Consider the following 23,884-nt stretch of genomic DNA (forward strand, 5'->3'; position numbering starts at 1 on the left):
TGAGACACCTTTGATTTCTTTTACATTGGATGATCTTAAAAATGGATTAAAATGTTTGAATCTGCCAAATAGTTCATGGGCTTATTGCTGTACTAATTCAAATATAATATTTTCGCGTTGGAGAGAAATAAAAAATGATATAATTGCAGCTGTTGGAATTAAATTAAATCTTAAGGTAACAAATTATATTTATTTTATTTTTTATTGTATATTTACTGATAGTGGCAGCTTGAATCTTCAAAACTTACACTATCCACCAACTAAATTTACCAGGACCAATGCAATAGTAGTAAATATGTATTATAATTATAACCTAACTAACATTATTAAACACCAGTTTACAGTTAACAATTTTTCTATATCTACAATATTATATAATTAACATCGCATTCTTTATTTTGGAAATAAATGCTAAAAACTTCCAAATTACTGTATGCATTCGGGAACAAATCTAGTTTAGCGCCCACCCGAATTTTTCACTTTTTTTTTTTGAAACCTAGGTAAATCAACGTTTTAAAAACGATGGTTCAAAAAAAAAATTGGCGGAAATCAATATTTTTTGAGTTACAACTTTTTCAAATTTGAGTTTTTCGGCAATTCACTTAAATAAGTAATTTATACACACCTTAGATCACTGCCGTGTGGCGCAGTGGTCTGAAAACACTGTATGACGCGTACTATTATGGGTTCGGACCCCGGCCAATGGAAAACAAATTTTTGTCTTTTTTTTTCAATTATTTTTAATTTGGCCCGCGTTGCGCAATCCATATCACTAATTTTTAGATCGATAATAAGACTTATCAGTTATACGCGTGTGGTCGACTGTCGTCGATATAATACATAATTATAACTGTTACTAATAATACTGTTAATACTTCTGCACAATCAAAAAAATAACGATTTTCATTCAATATATTTTTCATAAGTTTATAATTTATATTTTATATTTAAGTTTTACAAATATCCAAAATCTATTTCTGATTCCATATCTTCTTCAGATTCTGATGACTCGGTCAAAACTTCATCACTAACATCACTATTGACTGTTTCCGGTGTAGTAGGGTTGTACAACAATGAACATAAACGAAAAAACTCATCTAGTGGGTTCAAATTTGAATTTCGGCAACATTTCAAAAACATGTGTTTAGCCAGGTACCCTGCGTAAAAACGTTTTTTCCGAGAGTACTGACTAATAGATGCCTTAAGCGGCCCTCACACGATCAATTTTACTGACAGTATTTTTGATACTGACAGTATTATTGATCGTGTAATGTGAGTACTGATGTACTGTCAGTATGGAAAAACGATACTGATGACTGATGAAAAATTCGGATATCGAGTCGTCAGTATTTGTTTACTGATGATAATATTGATAGTGTGAGGTCGATATTGACACTTCGTCAGTATTGACATCGCAGCGATGGATGACGGAAGTGAAATCACAACCCGCGAATGCCGCGATCGGTCCATTTTGCGTGATTTTATTTTAGAGTACAAACAATTGCCCGAATTGTGGGATGTTCGTTGTAAAGAGTACTCCAATAGAGATAAAAAAAAATTCTGCCTATAAAAAACTCTTAGTTTATTATAAACATTTGAAAAATGACTCTACAATTGAAGATGTAAAAAAAAAAATTAATACATTAAGAAACAATTTTCGGAAAGAATTGAAAAAAATTAACGACAATATACAATATCAATAGACAACAATCGATCTGAACTACTGTGAAAGTAAAAAATACTGAGTATTGACTGTAATTTGTAATGACCGTTTGAGGACTATACTGTCAGTAAAGTAAATACTGTCAATATTCATAGTGTCAGTAATATTGATCGTGTGAGGGCCGCATTAGCATGACGCCACATCCCCTCTACATTATTCGTGTGCGCACCGGTATCAGGATTTTTAAATTCTATGGAATGGTTAACTGTTAAATGTTCATAACCCTCGTCTTTTAAACAGTCATAACTCTAAAATTGATTATTCATGATTAATATTGATGAATAAAATAAGAATAAAACAGGACAACATACTTTCCAACAATCACTAATGATTAATGTACCGGGCAAAATCCACTGTTTAATCAATTCCAGCAATGTGTTTTTGTCACGACGTTCTACGGGTACTAAAAAACATTTGCCTGTTATCCGCTCTACTCCACCAAAAACCCATTGCCCCTCAACTCGATGGCCTCTATAATATTTTCGTCGACCGAATTTCGACTCATCGATTTCAACAACTTTTCCAACACCGCCTTCGTAATAAATATAATCAATAATAAAAAAAATACTGTCGCTTTATATAACATAAAATAAAAAATTACCAATTTTTTCGTGCCTCAATATCATTCCATCAAAGACTACTTCCCGGTGGAAAGATGCCCAATCGACAGCTGATTGTTGCGCTATGTTAATTTGGTTTTTAATAAAGGAAAGAGACACATTCTCCGTCCACAAGTATGCGAACATTACGATTCGATAAATCGACAAATGCGATTTCTCGAAGAACGTACCTTTCCTTATTGACTGTTTAAAGTCACACCTCACTTTTTTTTTATTAACTGTAGACCACTGTCTGCACCGCCAAACAAACCCATCAGCGTAGTCCCCGTGCTGGCACAATTTTGCAAAATGGCCATTTTTACATTTGAGGCTATTATTTTTGGCAATAAGACCCCATAATTGAAGTTGTTCAATAACTGGCATTGACAACGGGCCGTCTTCATTATACTCAAATAATTTAAACAATTTAACAACGGACCACGACATGATAAAATAAAAACTTCAAAAGTATGTAACTCACGTGTTGCGAATACTGCTTTAGAAACAGTTATGAACCAAAGATAAGTCGTATTACATTTTATTTACGGTCAAAAACTTAATGTATCTTTATCTTAAATCATATACAATCCGCGTACGAACATTAGCGCGTCCGATAACGAACATCGAATTAATGTATTATTATTGAATTTTTATAGCACCGAGTCACCTATATTCAATCGGACAATCAAAAACGAAAATATCCCTCGATTTGCTATGCAACACCACCCCAAGTAGGTCACAAGGTTAAAAAAAAATGCATTTTTATTGCACTAAGTCACCGGGCCGGGTCACTCGCTCGCTGCGCTCGCTCGGACAATTAAAAACGAAAATATCCCTTGATTTGCTATGCAACACCACCCCAAGTAGGTCACAAGGTTAAAAAAAAATGCATTTTTATTGCACTAAGTCACTGGGCCGGGTCACTCGCTCACTGCGCTCGCTCGAACAATTAAAAACGAAAATATCCCTCGATTTGCTATGCAACACCACCCCAAGTAGGTCACAAGGTTAAAAAAAAATGCATTTTTATTGCACTAAGTCACCGGGCCGGGTCTATCGCTCGCTGTGATAACTCGGACAATTAAAAACGAAAATATCCCTCGATTTGCTATGCAACACCACCCCAAGTAGGTCACAAGGTTAAAAAAAAATGCATTTTTATTGCACTAAGTCACCGAGCCGGGTCACTCGCTCGCTGTGATAACTCGGACAATTAAAAACGAAAATATCCCTCGATTTGCTATGTAACGCCACCCCAAGTAGGTTACAACGTTAAAAAAATGCAATTTGACGGAACGAATTTTTTAAAAAAAAAAGACAAAAATTTAACTCCATTTTTTACGCTAGGTATCTGGCTAAACACATGTTTTTCAAATGTTGCCGAAATTCAAATTTGAACCCACTAGATGAGTTTTTTCGTTTATGTTCATTGTTGTACAACCCTACTACACCGGAAACAGTCAATAGTGATGTTAGTGATGAAGTTTTGACCAAGTCATCAGAATCTAAAGAAGATATAGAATTAGAAATAGATTTTGGATATTTGTAAAACTTAAATATAAAATATAAATTATAAACTTATGAAAAATATATTAATATTTATTACTTTTTTTAAATTTAAATTTTACTTAATTTTAAAGTATTATATTCCTTGTATTAAGTATAATAGAGCGTTTAACGAATGTGTAAAATACCGAAAATCGTTATTTTTTTGATTGTGCAGAAGTATTAACAGTATTATTAGTAACAGTTATAATTATGTATTATATCGACGACAGTCGACCACACGCGTATAACTGATAAGTCTTATTATCGATCTAAAAATTAGTGATATGGATTGCGCAACGCGGGCCAAATTAAAAATAATTGAAAAAAAAAGACAAAAATTTGTGTCCATTGGCCGGGCTCCGAACCCATGATAGTACGCGTCATACAGTATTTTCAGACCACTGTGCCACACGGCAATGATCAGAGGCGTGTTTAAATTACTTATTTAAGTAAATTGCCGAAAAACTCAAATTTGAAAATGTTATATCTCAAAAACTATGGATTTCCGCTAAATTATTATTGCACCATCGTTTTTAAAACGTTGATTTACCTAGGTTTCGTAAAAAAAAAGTGAAAAATTCGGGTGGGCGCTAAACTAGATTTATACCCTTTTATTGTACGAGCGAAAGTCGGCCTGGTTGTATCAGCGAGTGTGAGCTCCTTATCTTTATTCTTCATGTGCACAACCTATAGGGTATAAGGTATAACTAGTTAATTTCACTAGTCTAGTTGTAGACTTTGTAGTCGTAGCCTCGTAGGTCGTAGGACATGACGTCTTATCGGTCTTAAGCCTTAACTTGTATTAAATAAACAAATTACAATTCTAAAACCGTATATTTTATACCGTATACTTATCTATTGTAATTACAATTTAGAACATTATCTTCTGAATGGAGACTTACTGCTGAACGTCGACTTACGTAGACTGTAATCGTTTATTTCAGTCATTTAAAAAGTAAGTTTCGCATTTTATTTTTAATAATAATTTCTATAATTTATTTAACTAAAAGCTTCTTAATAATTATTATGTGAACTAGTGAACTGTAGTAACAATGGTAAAGGTACAGGGAACAAATGCACTTTACCACGCCCCTCACGAATTTCAATTTTTTTTTTAAAAAAACGTGTTTTTCAACGCTGATTTCGAAACTGTTTGAATTTTTGTGCGGAAACCATTATTTTGGAAGTTCCAAAGTTTGCGATTTTACGTTTATACGCATGCGCTCAGCACCACTATGCATTACCGCCGCGCGGAGCGTATATAACCTATTTAAATTCTTTTTACGGGGACAATAATTTTAAAGTTGAAATTCAATTTTTTTATTTTATTGTATATTATACTTATACACAGTGTTAAATATTTAATAAACAATATTATCATCAGTTTCTTCATCTGTTTCTTCATCATCTGTATCACTTGAGTTTTGCTCAACATTAATTGGGACATTTGAGTTGTACAAATGTCCAGCTAATTTGAAAACCTCTATTAAGGCGTCATTTTTATTTTTATTTTGTTTTAAAAACATGTGTTTGGTGAGATATCCTCCTATAAAATCTTTCTTCCTATGATATTGAGGTAGTGAAAATTTGGCATGTCTCCAAAGGCCTTCAATTGTATTTGTATGCTGCTGAGTTTCGGGATCTTTAAAATTAATACTATGATTAACCTTAAAATGCACATATCCTTCGTCATTCAAACAGTCGTATGCCTAATATATTTAATATTTTATAACTATTTCATTATAACTAAATTGTATATTATTACAAATATTGTTATATTCAATTATCTTGATGATAATTATATCAGGTAGATAAGCTAATGAGTATATATTGTAGTACCTACTATACCTATATACCTCTGCTCCGCAAATCGAAAATATCCCCCGACTTGCTGTGCAACACCTCCCCAAGTGGGTCACAGGGTTAAGAAAATTGCATTTTTGTTGCACCGAGCCACCAATTTGAAAAAACATCGTACAGTGATGTGGTGCTAGCGGCACTCGTCGCTACGCTCCTCGGCGCCGTCGCTCCGCTCCGCAAATCGAAAATATCCCCCGACTTGCTGTGCAACACCTCCCCAAGTGGGTCACAGGGTTAAGAAAATTGCATTTTTGTTGCAGTTTTGTTGTATAGTATGGGCAGTGATCCCTTGTTAGCGGCACTCGTCGCTGCGATCCTCGGAGCCGTCGCTCCGCGCGGCGGTAATGCATAGTGGTGCTGAGCGCATGCGTATAAACGTAAAATCGCAAACTTTGGAAGGTTATAACTTCCAAAATAATGGTTTCCGCACAAAAATTCAAACAGTTTCGAAATCAGCGTTGAAAAACACGTATTTAAAAAAAAAAAATCGAAATTCGTGAGGGGCGTGGTAAAGTGCATTTTAGCCATGATGTTTTATAATTTAGTATTAATTTATATTTTATGGTTCAGCTAATGCAATCTAATTGGTTGTTAGCATAGTTAATTTAATTTTTTAATGTTGCCTACATTTTACCAAAGTTTTATATTAATTTATTCAAATTATACACTTGGTATTTTTACCTTTAAAAAATAACTAAAATATTTATACTTTAGTTCAAATTTACTTAAATTTCATAAAATTGTTATCATAAAGACACACATCTAATGAGTTGACATAATAATTTTAGATAATTAATTTTTTAGTCCCTAGGTAATAATAATAATAAAAAAAAAAGGAAGGAGACGATCTATGGTCTATGATATGGGCAAAATGAGTATACGCATTGGCAATTACAACAGAGAAGAAGCTAAGTTTTAAAATGTACTTTTTAAAATTTTTATATCTGGTCACCATAAGTACCCTGTGAGGATTTGATAATTTTGGGGATCATCAAAAACCACCCACGACCGAAGGGGAACACTTCGATCGTGACCTGTGAGCCGCACCGCGTGAGACCCGAGAGTCAAGTCGGTGGAGCTCACAGGCTTTGGACACGCATGGGGTAATGAAACCCTCAAGATTTATGTTGGGACAAATAGGATTACTAAAATAAAAAAAAAACGAATTGAGATTGGAGTAATAATTAAGTTATGTATTTTAAATGTTCATATAAATGATGAGTTATTAGTTACATGGTCATTTTATATGTAATATAAACAAAAGTATATAGTGGCACATGGCAAATGTACAGAAATTATATAGTGGCACATGGCAAATACAATAAGTATAATATATAACAAAAATTGCACACCCAATAGTGTATAATAGGTATATAGACATATAGTGTGTACATAGACTGGTAGTATTTTCTATAAATATGATAGTCATACTTATAGACTTCTATAGTATTTGTAAGTTTTATTTGATCACACATGATTATAAATTATAATCACAAGTTATAATGAAAATACATTTGTAATAATATTAATTTCAATGTAGGTACTGTCTTGTATAGGTCTTGTATATTAGTTTTCTATGGTATAGGTAGGTACCTATGTTATATGAATATGATATATCAATAAAATGTGTTAAACTTACTCAACAAATTGAAATGTATGTCATATCAAGAAAATTAGTTTAATTTATGAGAAATAAAAGTAGATTTATGGCTAGTTGATATTTAATTTAAAATAAAAATTATTATATTTTATAATATACTATATATTATATAATATAATTTATAATTTATAGTACATCTCAATTCCAGTTCTACATAGTGGACAGCGGTAATATGGCTTGTGTTCATTTGGAGGCATTCTTGTATAGATTTCATGACAAGGTCCACACAGGCCTTGATGTAAACATGGATAAGCTATTACTGTTGGCGGACTGTACAGGCATATGTAGCATGTTTCCTCTACTATTGGTATAACTATAAAATAATAAAGAATCTTTATTTTTAATCAATTACTTAAGCTAGAAACACATTTCAGATAATTACTACTTACATGTCAAATCTTCACGATCAATGTGATTAACTGATGGTACCACAGGCTGTTCGTTAAATGAAACTTCTTCATCTGAATAATCTGCATCAAGATTATCAAAAACTAAAGACAATAGATTTATTCGTTAGTATATTTATTTGGAAATCTGTATAAGTAATATTATAATGAAAAATCATATGATCTCTAGGAACAGGCACTACTGGTCTACGTGATAAAATCCTTCTTATAATTTCCTCACGAATCAGTTCCTGATGGTGATCAAAGTACAGTGGTACTATAGCTGGTGCTTCGAGTGGTGGTGCCTGTGGTGAAACAGTAGCAGGGAGCACAGGAATAGCTTGACGTTGCAGTTCCTGATGTTGATCAATAGGGAGTGGTAATATAGGTAGTGGAGCACGTGGAAAGACGACAGCAGCTGGAACTGCAGTGTTGCCAACTCTGATTTTGGAAATCAGCTTAATATCATTCGAAATTCTGCTAAAAATTCCGCTAGTCACAATCTGAAAATTCCGCTAAAATTTCCGCCAGTTTCAAAGTGATAAATTCCGCTAGATTTTACTTAAATTCCACCAACTTTTATTTAAATATACTTTTTGTTATTACTTACTAGTTATTAGTTAATCTTATTTTTACAAAATTATTAATTGCATATTGTATTGAGTATTCAAAAAGCACAAACTAACTCGTTATTATTGAAAATTTTACATTTTTTGTACATACCATGTCCATCTGTAATGTGTCTATATGTGCAATATATAATATTAATATTAATATGAAATTTAAAATGAGATTCTTCAAATTTTTAAACAAGTCTTATACAATGTACATATCAGAGTTCTGCTTTAGACTAGATATAAGTTATATCATATAACAAAATATAAAACATTGTAGAATATTAACATTTTAATTTTTAGTTGACATAACTTTAGGAAAGTCTTGTATTATAGTTGTATATCATTAACAAATAAATAATGTAAAATACAACAAATTTCGGTGTAATAAGAATATCAATAATATTTGAAAATTGAAACAAATCTTATACTCTTTGACTGTTAGATAATATAAAAATAATAACATAATAAAATACATTAAATACTAAATAGGATCTCCTAGTACTACTTACTACAGAACAATGAACAAATAAATGAAAAACATTGTATACAGTAGGTATACTTACTTAAAATTAATAATAAAGATTGAAATAGTCTTAGTGTCTTACATAACTTTGACTAGGTAGTTAATAAATAATAATGTAAAATACAACAAATTTTGGTGTAATAAGAATATTAATAATATTTGAAACAAGTCTATATTCTTTGACTGTTAGATAATATAAAAATAATAACATGAAAAATATTTGAAAAATAACAAAAATTAATATAAGCTCTGTTTAATATATAAAATTAGTCCTCTTAATCAAATGAATAATTTAATATTCTGGTATAGATATAATAGGGTAATGATTTTCTGTTTCTTCCGGATCATCTGGATCATCCAATTCAAATACCATTTCTTCTGGTTCTGGTTCTATGTTTTGATGTACATGGCTAGAATTTAGTGGTTTATAAGCTTCTAACGTTCCTAAATAAATATATAAAAAACAATTAAGATTAGGCTAGAGAAGTATAATAGTTTTATATTTAATTTACCTATTTGCTCTAGAACATTTCTTGGTATCACATAATTATGGCAACATTTTTGTACACGGCGTAGTCCACTCCGTATGGTCAGTATTGCATTAGTCATGTCATGACACATTCTATTGCGATAACAATTTTTGACAATATTCAACTGACTGAAGGATCGCTCTACTTCACCATTAGATAATGGTAATACCAGTAAACATTTTGTTAGATTAATCAGTTCAAAAAATGGATTTTCACCACTAGAGTCTTTATATTGTCCAACTTCTTTCCAAAAATCTTTTATACTATTTGTATTTGTCCATTCTATAAGATGTAGTTTATTCCACTGTATTTCTATTTTGCTTAAGTTAGAATGTGGTACATTCATGAGTTTCGCTAATGGAGTCAGTGATCCTTTTTGTGCACTTAAACAATTAGTCGGACTGATTAGAGAAATATTTTTAAGGGTTTCAATGTTGTCAGGTAATCTTTTTTTAAGTTGATCGACTAAAGAAATTACAAACGTCACACATATGCCTCTAATTTTTTTTTCATTTTCAACCGACATACAATTATTTGTCCTCAATTTTTTTATTTTTTATTCAAAAGCTTGACCCAAGTATGGCCTTGGATGTAAATTATCTTTTAAACTACTGTTTAAGATGTCTATATTACTCCCAGGTGTACTTACTAACCCGGCTAATGACTTTATAAGAAGTACTAGATCATTTAGCAGTTTAACTGGGTCTGCAGAGTTAGATTGAAACATCTTGTTAACATATTGAGCTTCGGCTAACACAGGCTTTAAAAATATAAGCAATGCTTCATTGTTAGTATCACAATACATATTGTACAAAGTCTTAGCTTTATAACATTTTTCAATTGAACCGGCTATTTGAAAATGCTGTTTGAGTTCTGACCATTGGTCCAGGATTCTTGATACTGCTACTTCTATTGAAAGCCATCTAGTTGTAGAAACTCTTACAATTTTTAAAGGGTCAATGCCATCATTTATTGTATGGTATAACTTATGGTAACTTAGTTGTCGCTGAGAAGATTTACAAAACCAGCTGTATGTTTCTGAAAGTAAATATTCCAAATGATCATGTAACACTTCTGATGCTGTAGCAGATACAGCTAACTGTATGGAATGGCAGACACAACGGACAAGTATTAGGTGTTTAATCTCTTTAGATAGTATAGCATAAACACCATTATGTTGTCCAACCATTACAGAGGCATTGTCACAACCAATTCCTCTGAGTTTTTGAATATCTAAATTATAAAGTTGAAGTGCCGACTTTAAACCTTGTATAATGCTTTCTGCATTTCCAGCTTCTAATACCTCAAGCGTTAAAAATGTCGAAACACTACATTGCTGATTTTTGGAAAAATATATAATACAAATACCCAACTTCTTAGAAACTGAAATATCAGTGGATTCATCCACCAACACACTATATGGACTATCACCAATATCAGTTTTTAATATATCTCGAAAGTGTGGATACATAATATTTTGAATAACTCCACTACATTTCGTTCGGTGCAACTTGATATTATCAGCATCACTATTACCTTTAAATATAATTTTATTCGTATCAGAGAGATGATCTACTGATCTTATTGCAGAGTGACATGCTACGTACAGGCTCATAGCTCCTTCTGCAACAGATGTCTGTAACCCACGGGGAGTTGAACGAAGGAACGGCAATTTGTGCTGGCGAACACTTGAAAACGGTTCCGAACATTTTAGATGTTTTTTACTAAGACTGTGGGCAATAAGATCAGAGTACTTTGCGTTGAATGACGATTTGCAATATTTACATCTTGCCATTGTGTTGTCTAATAAAACTTCTACAATCCAATCTTTCAGTTTACTATCACTTGTCCACTCGTGCCTAAACTTTTGGGTATATTGAAGTTTATTTTTTTTACCCATTACAAATCAATATTAATACACTGTCACTGAATTATAAAACAACCAATAGGTATTAAACTATTAACATATAATACTGTACTCACTGTAGATTATTTGCTATTAACAGGAGCTATTATTTATTAAGTATAAACTACAATTAATAATTCATATTTCATAGATAAGTATACCTTTATTTTAATCTTATAATAATGGCATATTATTGTATATTATTGTATCACGAAATTATATAGTCCGTGATATTAATAAAATTTAACATGTTTCATGGTTAGTGGTTATTGCTTACAACTGGTTAGTGGCTTAACAGATTACAAAAATCCTTAATATTACTCTGTTCTACCTATAAACATCGTAAATTACGTGAATTATTTTTTTTTACATAAAAGCACAAATCCGCCAAAAATTACACTGTTTTTTTTAAAAATCCTCCAGGTTTTCCACCAGCCACTAGATAACACAAAATTTCACTTATCAAGTAACCAAATCCGCTAGGTCTAGCGGATTTTCCGCTTAATTGGCAACACTGGCTGGAAGTATATCAATGACTTGATTTTGAGGCCGTATTACACCAAAAGTTGGTGTTGAATGCCTAGCACATATTAAAAATTCTGCCATTGTGTAGCGTCCTTCTGCAAATAGCCTCAAGGATCTATCCAAATTCCTTTGCTGATCTATCCATATTTGACGTCGAGGTTCTCTTATTTGTCTACCATCAGTAGCCTCATTATAATCTCTCATAACACCATTTGAGTAAGTAATTAGCCCCTCTGTACATATAAAATAGTGATATATTTCTTTTCTAGTGTTAAATAAATAAAAATATAATTACTCAAAAACACCCATGGATCAGGATTGTGCCGATTTTGCATGTGCATCTGGAGATGTTGGTGACTTACTTCCAACACATTGTTGGTTCGCCAAACAGTGTCACTGACTGACAATATATCTCCATTAATTCCTATTTACAATGGAGTAGAGTAAGTAATTATACATTTGTTTAATTTTATAAACAAAATATAAACTATTATTTTGGATTTTACAGACCTATAAGCCATGTTGATCGATAGTATTCAAACAGTAATGAAAAATTGTAATCATTGTTATTGCTAATCAATGATTGCACATTCTCAATATAGTATTCCCTTACAGTTTCAAAACCTTCAGCTATACAATTTTGGGGCAGCAATGGCAATGCCATTAACATATGCACAGTGTCATAGGCTCCTCGATGGTTACAACATATTTCAACCAATCCTAAATATTAACCAGTGTTATTAATTGACTATACATTTTATTTATTATTAATGAAAAAGGTAATTTAAACTTTAGAGTTAACTTACCTATGTTTGCAACTTTTCTCCATACTGCTTGGGAGGAATGAAACCAGCAACCTCTAATAGTGGTATTTGGAAATATAGTTCTTATGGCAGCTATAGCTGCCCTTTCAAAGTCAACTATTATAACTTGAGGTTGCCACTCTGGCACTATACTCAATATCTTATTGAAAAGTGCAGTGTATGCCCTTTCTGTTTTTCTCGACATCAATGCAAATCCTATAGGAAATCCCTGTAAAAAAATATTTTTATATATTGATTTTAAATAAATAACTTAAAATAATCTAAATAGTAAAATGATTATTTACTAATTCAATAGTATTTATTTACAAATAACATACAAAACTTACAGTATTAAACGCTATGCCCATTATAACATATAATTGGTGGCATTCGTTTCCAAAATTTGGTGAACTGGAAAATGTGCCATCCAACAAAAAAGTTGAACCAGTCCTAAGTAAACTAAATTAATTGTATAATAAGACAGTGCTTAATTGTAATTATTATTTATTTGAAATAAAGTTTATTTTATTTTATAGTTATATACTTTTTGATTCCAGGCAAAATGAAAAGTAAAGTGGTTCCTTCTTCTGGAGTTGTACCAACAATGCCACAGTATATTGATTCATTATGTATCATAGATAAGTGCGCATAATCTCCAGTTAACTGCACGTGGAAATCAGTCATAGACTGAGGAGTGACTGGATGAATTCGTCGTCTATGTCTACGCATTGTTCTATGCAGTGAGACAAATGAACCGACATGAACATTTACAAACTCCGCCATACCACAAGTCTTAAAATGTATTTTTGATATGAAAATTTGAAAATTGAACTTACAAATGTATTTACTAAAAAAAAATATATTAGTATTGTGTATACATTTAGAAATAATGTAAAACTTTTTACAGATGTTCTTATAAATAAAACAAGTCGACAATTAATTACATTTTACTTTTTGATTTAATACTTAGTAACGCTCTTATTTATATATACTATATAGGTACTTTATTGTAGATGAAACGGAGAGAAATTTGCTCATTCTGTGTCCGCTGGTTACAAATTTAATTAATTATAAAGATTTTAAATTACTCTAGTCTTCCAATTAAATAATAAAATTAGTAGATTTAGCTTCTTGGTTCTATTCAATATTGTTATAAGTGTTTTCTTAAAAACCGATTTTAATATGAGCGAATCTTTGTGTACTTTTTCAAAAAAGTTCCATAATTAGTACTTACTTTAAAATAAAAACATGACTGTTAGTGTTAAATTAGCAGTTTTATTTGTAGGTAAATATAGGGTTCATCTTTTAAAATAAAAACTATTGAAAATGGTTGAATAATAAGAGTAAATTGAACAGTTTCTAAGGTTTAATTTTTTCAATTTCATTAGGTACCTACCCACATAAATTTGTATATAATAATATTAGCTTAAAATTAAGTGAAGCTAGTTAAAAAAAATGTAGGTTAGGTTAGTTAGATAACTCTTATTAAAAATTTGAGACAGATGGACGATAGTATAAATTCTTATAAAATGACCAGTGGTAACACACTTAAAGATCAGCAAGGAAGCCAGAATCAAAGGCAACTACTATAAAATATCTACTATTATACAGAAAAAAAATTACTTAAATATCAGGCCAGTAGATAGTTTTATAGGAGTGAGTACTTATTTCACGAATTAGATGGTGGATGTAGTTGATTTGAAAGCAATAAATAGGTACATTTTAATTTATAATTGATGAATTAATAAATCATTTCTTTTGATACTAGGGAAAGGGTATAATTTATATACTACCTATACATCGTCAAATAAGTCATCAAAATTAAACAAACACACATTATCAATAGGATGTCAGCATTACGCAATATTTGTTTCTCTCAGACTCAAGTGCAACATAGATAAAAAAAAGTCACATAAAATCATTTTTTTTTCATGATTTTTTAATAACCTATTACAATCGTATATTGGGTGGCAACTAGCAAGGGTGGAAAGTGAGGTAATTAATTCACAGTGACGTATTCCCAAGACTGAAATTTCCTTCCCGCATGAGTCACACAAATTATTTTTCGTCAAACTTCTGCGTTCATCTATCAGTATTTGGTTATGCAGAGGATACGGCGGAAACGCCTAGCACTTCTTGGGGTTTCCACTGTACTGGAAGAAAAGGTCACTTTCTGCTTCAACCGTCATCGAAATCTAAATAACGTTCGTTGCAGATGTGACAAAAATATTATAAATGATAATATTTATGAGAGTTGAACGTTAAACATATCAGTTTTTATTTTGTTATTATTTTACTATGAAAATTAAAAATTAAAATGGTTAGGTACTTATTGAATTATTTTGTGACAGTATATTTAGACAAATCGGTGTAATGCACTCTAAAAGCTTATTCTCTATAATTTTTGTGATGTGTGATTTTATTCGATAACTCAAAAACATAACTTCCTTGGTTCCTTGCTATATAATTGGTGTTTTTAATTGTAATAAATAACACTTACTTCATTATAAATGACTCGAAGAGATGTTTGTTCATCCTGTGCCCGTTGATTACAAATATGTTTAAACCTTTCTAATGCCAATTGGTTTTCTGGATGAGTTTCATGACCCATCATCAGAAAAACTTTCGAAGTGTCGTTGTTTAATATTTTACCTTTTGCACGACAACTGAAAAAGAAAATAATATTTAAAATATAAACATATATAGGTAGTAGGTACTAACTAGTAAATAGTTACTAATAAATTCTAAATTACATATTACCTATTGGTATAAACTATTACTTATTTACACAACCATTTAGAATGAAATCTACGCTAGTATACAGCAAGATTTCTGGTCAGTAAAATACGGTTATTTTAAATCTATATTAGTCTCTTTGGATGAGAATAAGTTGAAAAGACATTAAACAATTTATTTTTAAATTGAATTTATGACTTGAAAATATTTTAATATTTTAATATAAAGAAAAGGAAGGTAGGTAATTTTTATAATGAAATATTATAGTTGATTGTTTAAAATTATTAAATTTACCCAGCTCTCCAGGATGCACAACGAACAGTAAAATGCATTCGACATTGTCGATTTTTCCAATATGTGTATCCATCAGTGGCGTAGTTACGGGTGGGGGGGGGGGGTGTAAGGGGTTTCCACCCCCCCCCCCCCCCAACCACCAAAAACGAAAGTCTTTTTATATTGGCATTTTATCATTTGTGATAGGTACTGATTATTTTAAAGCAATATTTTTTTTTGCATTTTTCGACGATTTTAGTGCATTTTCTTAGTTTTTAGAGCATTTTTCATTATTTATTTGTTCATACAATGAACGAAAATTGTTGCGTTAAGAGACTTCGGCAATTTGCCGACGGTACGAATAATAAATTATATAGCCCGACAAATAATTATCGTCGATAACAATTTTATCATAGCGATGCCTCGATAAGTATTACTGAATTAGTAACCAATTATAAAATTGACAAAAACAGCGATAACGGTCTCCGACGTCTAACACGCAACAACACCTCTACATCAACACGCCGGTCGACAATTCGATATTACGTTCTATCGACCGTCATTTGACCTTTAGAGTTTAAAACTTTAATATCTATCGTTACACTATAACTGCAGTATATCTACAGCTAGTATACAACCATGGATAAATTTGTTATAAAGGTAAGCATATTAAACAATATTGCATTAATATTTACAATGTTAGTACATTAATATAATAAATTACGTATAGATTCAACTCTGAAAATATTATTTTACATATACTAATAAAATAATAATTCAATTTTTGCGTAGTTAACAGTTTTGGTATTTAGTATTTATTATTTTATTTATGTTACTGTTTAGTATTTGATGTTTATTTTACACTCCATAATACTAGCTTCCATTAAAGTATTATATTCGTAGATTTTAAAATATTGTAATATTACTTAACAAATACAATCAATTGATCAAAATATTAATTTTGTATTTTAGAAAACGAAACTAAAAGATCCTGCTGTAGAAAATTCATCACCACCAAAAAATGATGTAGATATTAAGACTCTTGAAACCTGTATACCTACTTCATATTTTAATTCGGTTAATATAAGAATTAATGATGATTTGGCAGATAACAATAAAGATATTTTGATATCCGAGTTAAAACTTTGGCAACGTAAAATACTTGCATTAGAAAAACAACCTACAAATGCTATGGATGCTTTAATTATCTGCAATGACATGTATCCAAATATTCATAAATTACTACAGATTTTAGCAACTCTCCCTGTTTCAACAGCTTCATCCGAAAGATCTTTTTCATCATTGAAGAGAATTAAAACGTACCTAAGGAATACAATGTCAGAGGTATTTATATAATATAATATATATAGGAACTGTATATTTAATTAAATAAAAATATGAATGATATTTTAAATTTTTAGAAAAGATTAAATGGATTGGCAATGTTGTCCATTCATCGTTCAATATCAGTGGATGCAAAGGAAGTGTTGGACGAATTATCTAAAAACAAACGTCGAGTGGATTTTATTTTATAAATTATTATAACAAACTATATTAATATAAAACTATAAAAACTATTTATAAAATTATAACTAATATCAATTCGAAACAAAATAAAAATGACTTTTAGTTTAACTAATAACTTGTAATTTTGTATCATTAATATAATATTTAACCCCCCCCCCCAGAAAAAAATCGTATCTACGCCACTGGTATCCATCGTCGTCTTTGTATTTAAGTCCTGTGCCTCTGGAACCACCAATCTCACGAATAACTTTCTCCATTTTTTAATTAAAATAAAAATATAATTAAATATTATTAAAAGTGTTTTATAATTTGTTTTGAAAATATTTCGTACACTATATTATGGCATCAATCGCTCGTACCTAACATTCATAACTGTAATGACTGACGAACGATTGAATAATGAGGGTTATTACGATTTAACGAAATTTAATAATATTATTAATCTGGAAAAATATGAACCTATCTTGAATACTGAATACTACGGATTTAACTTCTAAGGTATTAGTATTCAATATTTATTGAACGAATTAAGATACCTATTATAGCTTTATAAGTGTTAAGATTTACAGATTTCTTAGAAACTCAAATGTTCTTTTCTCTGTCATTATTTTAGATTCTGAGTAGTTTTGATTGTTTTTTGGTCTGTGTACGTAATGTAGTGATCACGTCGCCTACAGGTATCAGTAGTCAAGGATGATGGTTGGAAGGTGACTCTTGAGTTAATTACACAACGTAGAATTCTTCTTAATTAGATTAATTGTTTATTTATTGTGATAAAACATATATTTATTTATAACATGAAAGCTGAATGTAAGTTAAGTATTCTGAATGATAGAATAAATTCGGTTTGATTCGAATATTTTCTAAGTTCAAAATATTGTTTATAAGAAATTTTCTAAGTCCAATGAATTAAATTAAACAACAGACTGGCGTGAAGGTGCTCTGGCTAGTCTGGTCAAGTCGCGTCTGAATACAGGCCGTTTCGGGGTCCCTTATATAGTGCTACCCTCTACTCCCCATAGTCTACTCGTTCTTGTCGCTGTTCTCACGGATGTGGTATAATTATCTAGACTGACGGAAATGTTACTCGCCCACATACAAGCCAAATGTGCATCCCGTGCAGCTGCAGACCTTAGCGATTGATATTATAATTAACATTAAGAGTATATATTATAATATTACATTTAAACATTTGGTTCTTTGAACTTTTGTAATGATGCATAAAACTACGTCTTGTGCACCCTTATTGAGGACATTTTTATAGTCGTTTGTTCCCATGATTTAGTATGTCCCTAATTTTAATGATTTCCAGAAATGCTGTCTCTCCTACATTTACAAGGATCGTCGCACCCTTCCCTAGATTGATGCGGCTGGTACCTAGTTGACCGTGAACTATGTAATGCGGGACGCTAGTCCATAGCAGTAATAAGTAGGGCATGGATTTTAAAGAACAAATAATAACAAAAAAAGGATAAAATTGTTTGAAAAAAGCAAAATAAATGCGTCACCAAAAATTAACTTAAAATTAACTATAGGATGTCTCAAAAAGAACGCCGGATTTAAATCTGCTATACATTAAATTTATTTTTCTTAAAAAAACATTACAAATATATCATTCTCTTCAGAATAAATTGAGGTTTAACAGTGAAAAACAACATAGGACATATAACCCCCCCTACTAGCCCTACAGGCGATTATTCTTTCCATAAAATTTACCATCACTCGATCACACATTGCCCCATCAAGTTCATTGAGGACACGACTAATTTCTTGCTTAAGTTCCAAGACGTTTCGGACTTTGTTCTGGTAAACTCGTAACTTAGTGTATCCCCATAAGAAAAAATCACACGGCGTCAAGTCGCAAGATCGAGGTGGGTAGCTTTGGTCTGGTAGTGAGTTTTCACTATTAAAATACGCTGTTCTTTACTGTACCTTTCCATTGCAATACAACATAAACAATGACTAAGAGTCTAAGAACCACAAAACCCCTTTTCAACACAAAACCTCAATGATAACAGATAACAAAACTATCAAAACCAGCGCAGCCAACAAAAAAAAACAAAAATGGCGGCCTTTTCAAATCCGGCGTTCTTTTTGAGACACCCTTTATAATAGGTATAAAATTGAATGAAAAAATAATTACCGTGTATTTTTTATAGATTTACAACGAAAACAGAATAATAATTCAATTGACAATAACCGTTTAGTCCGTATTCTGGGTTTTTACATTTTTTATTAATTAAATTAATTTTTTTTTATTACCATAGCATAATAAACATTAAAATGCCACAACTGGAATAATATTGCAAAAAAGCAAAAAACGCATTTAAAACCAAAAATAAATTCGTTTATTTAGAATCAGAATGATAACAAACGGTATTATGTACAAAAATTAGATTTCTATCTAATATATAAAAAAAAAAAACGTAGTGTGCTTAAAATCCTAGCCCTATAGTGACTTTAGTGCAGATAAGTATTTGAAATATAATAATGCTTCGATTTTCAACTTCAGTAACTTTTTTGATGGAAAAATAAATCTAATTGGTGCATTTAAAAATTCCCAGTAGTTTTAAAAACAGTCCAAAAACGTATTTCTTTAATAAATTATTCTTTTAATTTTTAAAAAGTTCTTGAAAACTACTTGGAATTTTTAATGCGAACCTTTCAAAAGAAAGTTATCGAGGTTAAAAATCGAAGCATTATTTCGACAACATATCATGAAAGGCTTTACTCTGTAAAATATAAAAAACTGCAATAAAATAAAACACACATCAATACATCATTGTAAAATCTTTTTTTTTAAAGTAAACAGAGTACTTTAAATTTGCCAAGTCGAGCACATATGAATTAATAGTTTTACTAGTTGATTTATACAAAAGCATCAACAACTATAACTTTCAATATACCAGAGTTTAAACTGGTTTTCATAATAAAGCATATAGTGCGGAAATTGTGTTTAAAGAAAACACACAATATTGAAGATTTTTAAATATCTTGGATTTTAAAAAACCAAAAATCTTTAACATAATAATTTTCAAACCATTTCTATTGTAAATTATAATAAAAATCAAATATTAAGTGGAAAGTGGGTTTCACCATCAGGTATTCTTGCAAAAAAGCGTAAAACTAAATTAAAAATGTTTTAATTTGTTTCGGATTTATTTTGCGATTTTGTCGTAATAATTACCCAATAACTAATGGTAGGTAAATAAATAAATCGCATTTATTTATTATATGACTATAATAGTAAATATACAGAGAGGACATTATAATCCGTGTGACTATACCTATTATATTATTTAGTAATATTTACCTACTTTTAAATTATATCCAAACATTTTTAATTTTCAAAATATCATAAACATTGCAGCCCATATAAATCGGTGGTATGCGGTATACTTACGATTTTAGGGGATTAATATAGGCAAATAAAATAAGGTTTTTAAATGTTTAAGAATAAAATATATTTTTAAATAATAATTATTAAAAACCTAGGTATTATCTTTACATACGCAATATCATATAAATTTAGTAAAATGCCCATACGAAAATATGCAACATAAGTTTTTGTACTTCGATTGTATGATCATAAACCAAATTTGTATAGAATCAGATTCTGAGCTCTGATAAGTGCCTATACATTTTACGATATGTTTTTTATTAAAGTACCTAATTTATTTGACTAGGCATTTGTATTATGGTTGGTAATAGGTATTGGTTTAATGTTTACCTGATACTGGCTACTTAAAACATTGCATTTATTATACTATAATACTGTATTAATATTAATATAGTAACTTGTTGTTATTCACACTTATTATTCTGTTATTAACCAATAACCAAGTATATTATTAGCCAATACCGACTTATCATAGAACAGAGTCAAATTGTTCTTGAAGGTATAAATAGACAATAGCTTATAATTAATATATACATTTTTCGAAAATGTCATTGTACATATAGATTATAAATTATAATAATTTGAAAAAGAATCAAAATGTTTTGAAAATGTACCTATATGGCTACCTAATGTCCTAACGATTATAACATTTTAATATTTTTTTTTCATAATATTTACCCTAAATACATATAGTCTGAAATTATTTTTTGCCCTTAATATTAAACCTACATTTCATAGATTGAATTAGGGAATACATCAAAATTATACAACCAAAATACCGTCCCAATTTTATTTTTTCCAATTAACAGTAAAGTATCATTTTAGTTTATCGCTAATGTTAACATATTATATATATATAAATATGCTTATAACAGATATAATAATAGAGCAACAGACACAGAATAATTTATTCTGTGCTACAGATATCATATTTAGATCTAAATAAAATCTAAAAATCGACTTTAATGCACTTATCAGCTTTTTCCACAATGGTACAGAATTATATCGGAATACTCTGGTTTTCATGTTATTAATCAATAATAAAATGAATAGGTAACTAATAAGTAATAACTGATAAATGTTAAATTTAATAACTGTTAAACATTATAGTTTATAAATGCCCGTATGCATACCTATCATTTGACATTTACCAAAAACCAATAAGACGTGATAGCAACATTTCTGAAAATGGATTATACTTATAATATATTAATATGCTTTGATCGCCAGAATAATGCGTGGTGCGTGGAAGAAATTAATTGTTCTCATAAGTTGTTGTTTTATAATTAGTAAATGCCGTCGTAAGTACCGTAGAAAGTTCACTTTCAATATACATGTATAACGAAGATAGGTACCTATAATAGGTTAGTGGCAGTGCTTTGGAGTTTAAAGGAACTATTTCCAGTGATTTCGTTCAATTTTCAGGAACTTAATGGGAACGTATTACGTAGTTCCTTATTCATGTGCAAGAAATATGGAATATATTGGAATTTCGTTCATTTTTTAAAGAAATATTTTTTTTTTTAGAAATTTAGTCAATATAGCTATTATACATACCTAATTTATCAATATACGATAATATTGAAAATGTTTACACAATTTCAAGTTTTTTTTTCTCGTGTCAGGCACACCATTATGTAGGTACAATCTTTAACTATAAAAAAGTATACATATAAAGTAAAACCATAAATATAAATATAAAAGACAAACAAATAGATTAAAATAAATAAACAGATTAAAATAAATAAACAGATTAAAATAATTCAAAGTCACATAAATGGTAAATGATTGTCGTTTTCTGGTTCATATGGTTTCAGCCCAAAAACAAGCTACGTCTTTGGCGTTGTCGCTTGCATTCATAACATTATCTTGTGTGCACGAGTAAGGACAGATTGGGCATTGCAGAATATGTTTCATTGACTGTTCCATCCCACATTCACAAGTTCATGCTATCCTTAGTGCGTCCAACTCCTGTTCTCATTCGATTTAAAGTCCTCCAAATGGGCCATTCTAGTTGAACAATTTCAAGTACCTAAGTCACTGTCGTTGGTCCTAAACTCTTAACTTGTATGAAATAAACAAATTAAATATTTTAAAAACAAAATAACTACCTACTTTCCAAGCACTTCAGGTTAGCAGGGCCGGCTCAAGCGACAATAATACCTGCAATAATACAATAGTTCACTAGGAAAAATTTGATTTTCCGCCCTAAAATAATAATATTACCACTGTTTTGAAAATGCCGCCCTCTCATTAAACAGTGCCGCCTTAGGTTTGAGCTTATTTCGTTGACTCCTTGAGCTAATAAGCTCGGCTCAGAATCTAATAATATAATAACTTAAAGAAGAAAATAATCAAGAAGCTATATCAACGAATAGATATGTGTTATTAACTTCAAATGGCGTTTTAATAAATGTAGGTATTGTTGTTATTGTGTAAATACATTTTAAGTAAATAATAAACTTAACGTAACGTAATTTTGTGTATGTTTTATAAACTATTTGGTGAGTTGGTAGACTAAAATCTTTGCTCCTAGTGTTAAAATAGCTACACGCTATAGTGATGGTTTCACTAATGTCTGTGTATTCACCTATCAGTAAAAGATTCTGTGAGATCATGGCAACTTTTTATCAATGTATTATAATATTTATTATATTATATTGTTGCATTAATCTAATTTAAAAAATACACATTTTTATTTTAATTAACTTACGTCCAGTCGGTCAATTTGACAAAAAATATATTACCTATAAGGATATTTACAATATCGAGTACTTATTATATAATAGTACCTATAATTAACAAAAAGTTAAATTAGATTGAATGGATCTATTATTAAGAATAATATATAAATATAAGTGGCCCAATCAACAGTTCCAACGCTTTTAAACAATAAATAAATTATATACTTATTATAAATAATTATTGAGGCAAAAATAAAACCCAATAAGTTATTGAACATTTGAACAATTATTAATAATACCTAGGCATTACAATTTCTTAGTATAATATAAGTTTAATTATTTTGATTTACTAAACTATGTATTATTATATTTTTATGAATAGTTACTAATTAGACATAACGTATACGTTTTATTTTAGATTCTGAGCGGAACGATGAATGTATTGATTTTACCATGATGTGTGTGTGTGTTTTTTTTTGTGTCTGTCATCATGTTTTGGGGCAGTAAAAGTGCTTCGATTTTTGACTTCAGTACCTCGTTCGATCAGAAAGTGAATCTAGTTGGTACTTTGGAGGGGATTCAAA

At 30.2% G+C, this 23,884-nt stretch overlaps 3 protein-coding genes across 3 annotated transcripts; 1 reads left to right on the plus strand and 2 right to left on the minus strand.

Annotated features, from left to right (window-relative positions):
* Positions 1-954: 954 nt before the first annotated feature.
* On the minus strand, positions 955-2,711 carry LOC149059736 (uncharacterized). Its single transcript, XM_089225848.1, has 4 exons — positions 2,325-2,711; positions 2,035-2,255; positions 1,849-1,971; positions 955-1,200 (listed from the first exon to the last, which is right to left on the minus strand). The coding sequence occupies exons 1-4, from the start codon at positions 2,704-2,706 to the stop codon at positions 955-957; spliced, it is 972 nt and encodes a 323-aa protein (XP_089081974.1). The 5' UTR covers positions 2,707-2,711.
* Positions 2,712-7,509: 4,798 nt separating this feature from the next.
* LOC149059737 (uncharacterized) lies at positions 7,510-17,473 on the minus strand. The gene is made up of 12 exons (XM_089225856.1): positions 17,412-17,473; positions 15,711-15,785; positions 15,181-15,346; positions 13,225-13,472; positions 13,028-13,139; positions 12,684-12,909; positions 12,388-12,597; positions 12,173-12,301; positions 11,868-12,110; positions 7,958-8,194; positions 7,780-7,881; positions 7,510-7,691 (listed from the first exon to the last, which is right to left on the minus strand). The coding sequence occupies exons 1-12, from the start codon at positions 17,471-17,473 to the stop codon at positions 7,510-7,512; spliced, it is 1,992 nt and encodes a 663-aa protein (XP_089081982.1).
* Positions 16,805-17,280, plus strand: LOC149059738 (52 kDa repressor of the inhibitor of the protein kinase-like). The gene is made up of 2 exons (XM_089215717.1): positions 16,805-17,033; positions 17,111-17,280. The coding sequence occupies exons 1-2, from the start codon at positions 16,881-16,883 to the stop codon at positions 17,222-17,224; spliced, it is 267 nt and encodes an 88-aa protein (XP_089071843.1). The 5' UTR covers positions 16,805-16,880; the 3' UTR covers positions 17,225-17,280.
* Positions 17,474-23,884: the final 6,411 nt, after the last annotated feature.

This window comes from Diuraphis noxia, unplaced genomic scaffold (genome assembly GCF_037042655.1).
Source record: "Diuraphis noxia isolate RWA-SAM2 unplaced genomic scaffold, SU_Dnox_SAM2 contig0001, whole genome shotgun sequence".
In the NCBI taxonomy this organism is placed as follows: Eukaryota; Metazoa; Arthropoda; class Insecta; order Hemiptera; family Aphididae; genus Diuraphis; species Diuraphis noxia.

Excerpts from the sequence above, each read along its gene's own strand:
- LOC149059736 (XM_089225848.1), bottom strand. The coding sequence starts at position 2,706 with ATGCCAGTTATTGAACAACTTCAATTATGGGGTCTTATTGCCAAAAAT. Across the intron at positions 1,972-2,034 it reads TCATTAGTGATTGTTGGAAA|AGTTATGACTGTTTAAAAGA; the intron begins GTATGTTGTCCT and ends AATCAATTTTAG. Across the intron at positions 1,201-1,848 it reads GGATGTGGCGTCATGCTAAT|GCATCTATTAGTCAGTACTC; the intron begins GCGGCCCTCACA and ends GGGCCGCTTAAG.
- LOC149059738 (XM_089215717.1), top strand. The coding sequence starts at position 16,881 with ATGGATGCTTTAATTATCTGCAATGACATGTATCCAAATATTCATAAA. Across the intron at positions 17,034-17,110 it reads TAAGGAATACAATGTCAGAG|AAAAGATTAAATGGATTGGC; the intron begins GTATTTATATAA and ends TTAAATTTTTAG.
- LOC149059737 (XM_089225856.1), bottom strand. The coding sequence starts at position 17,473 with ATGGAGAAAGTTATTCGTGAGATTGGTGGTTCCAGAGGCACAGGACTT. Across the intron at positions 12,302-12,387 it reads TCGATCAACATGGCTTATAG|GAATTAATGGAGATATATTG; the intron begins GTCTGTAAAATC and ends CATTGTAAATAG. Across the intron at positions 7,882-7,957 it reads AGTGCCTGTTCCTAGAGATC|TTTTTGATAATCTTGATGCA; the intron begins ATATGATTTTTC and ends TATTGTCTTTAG.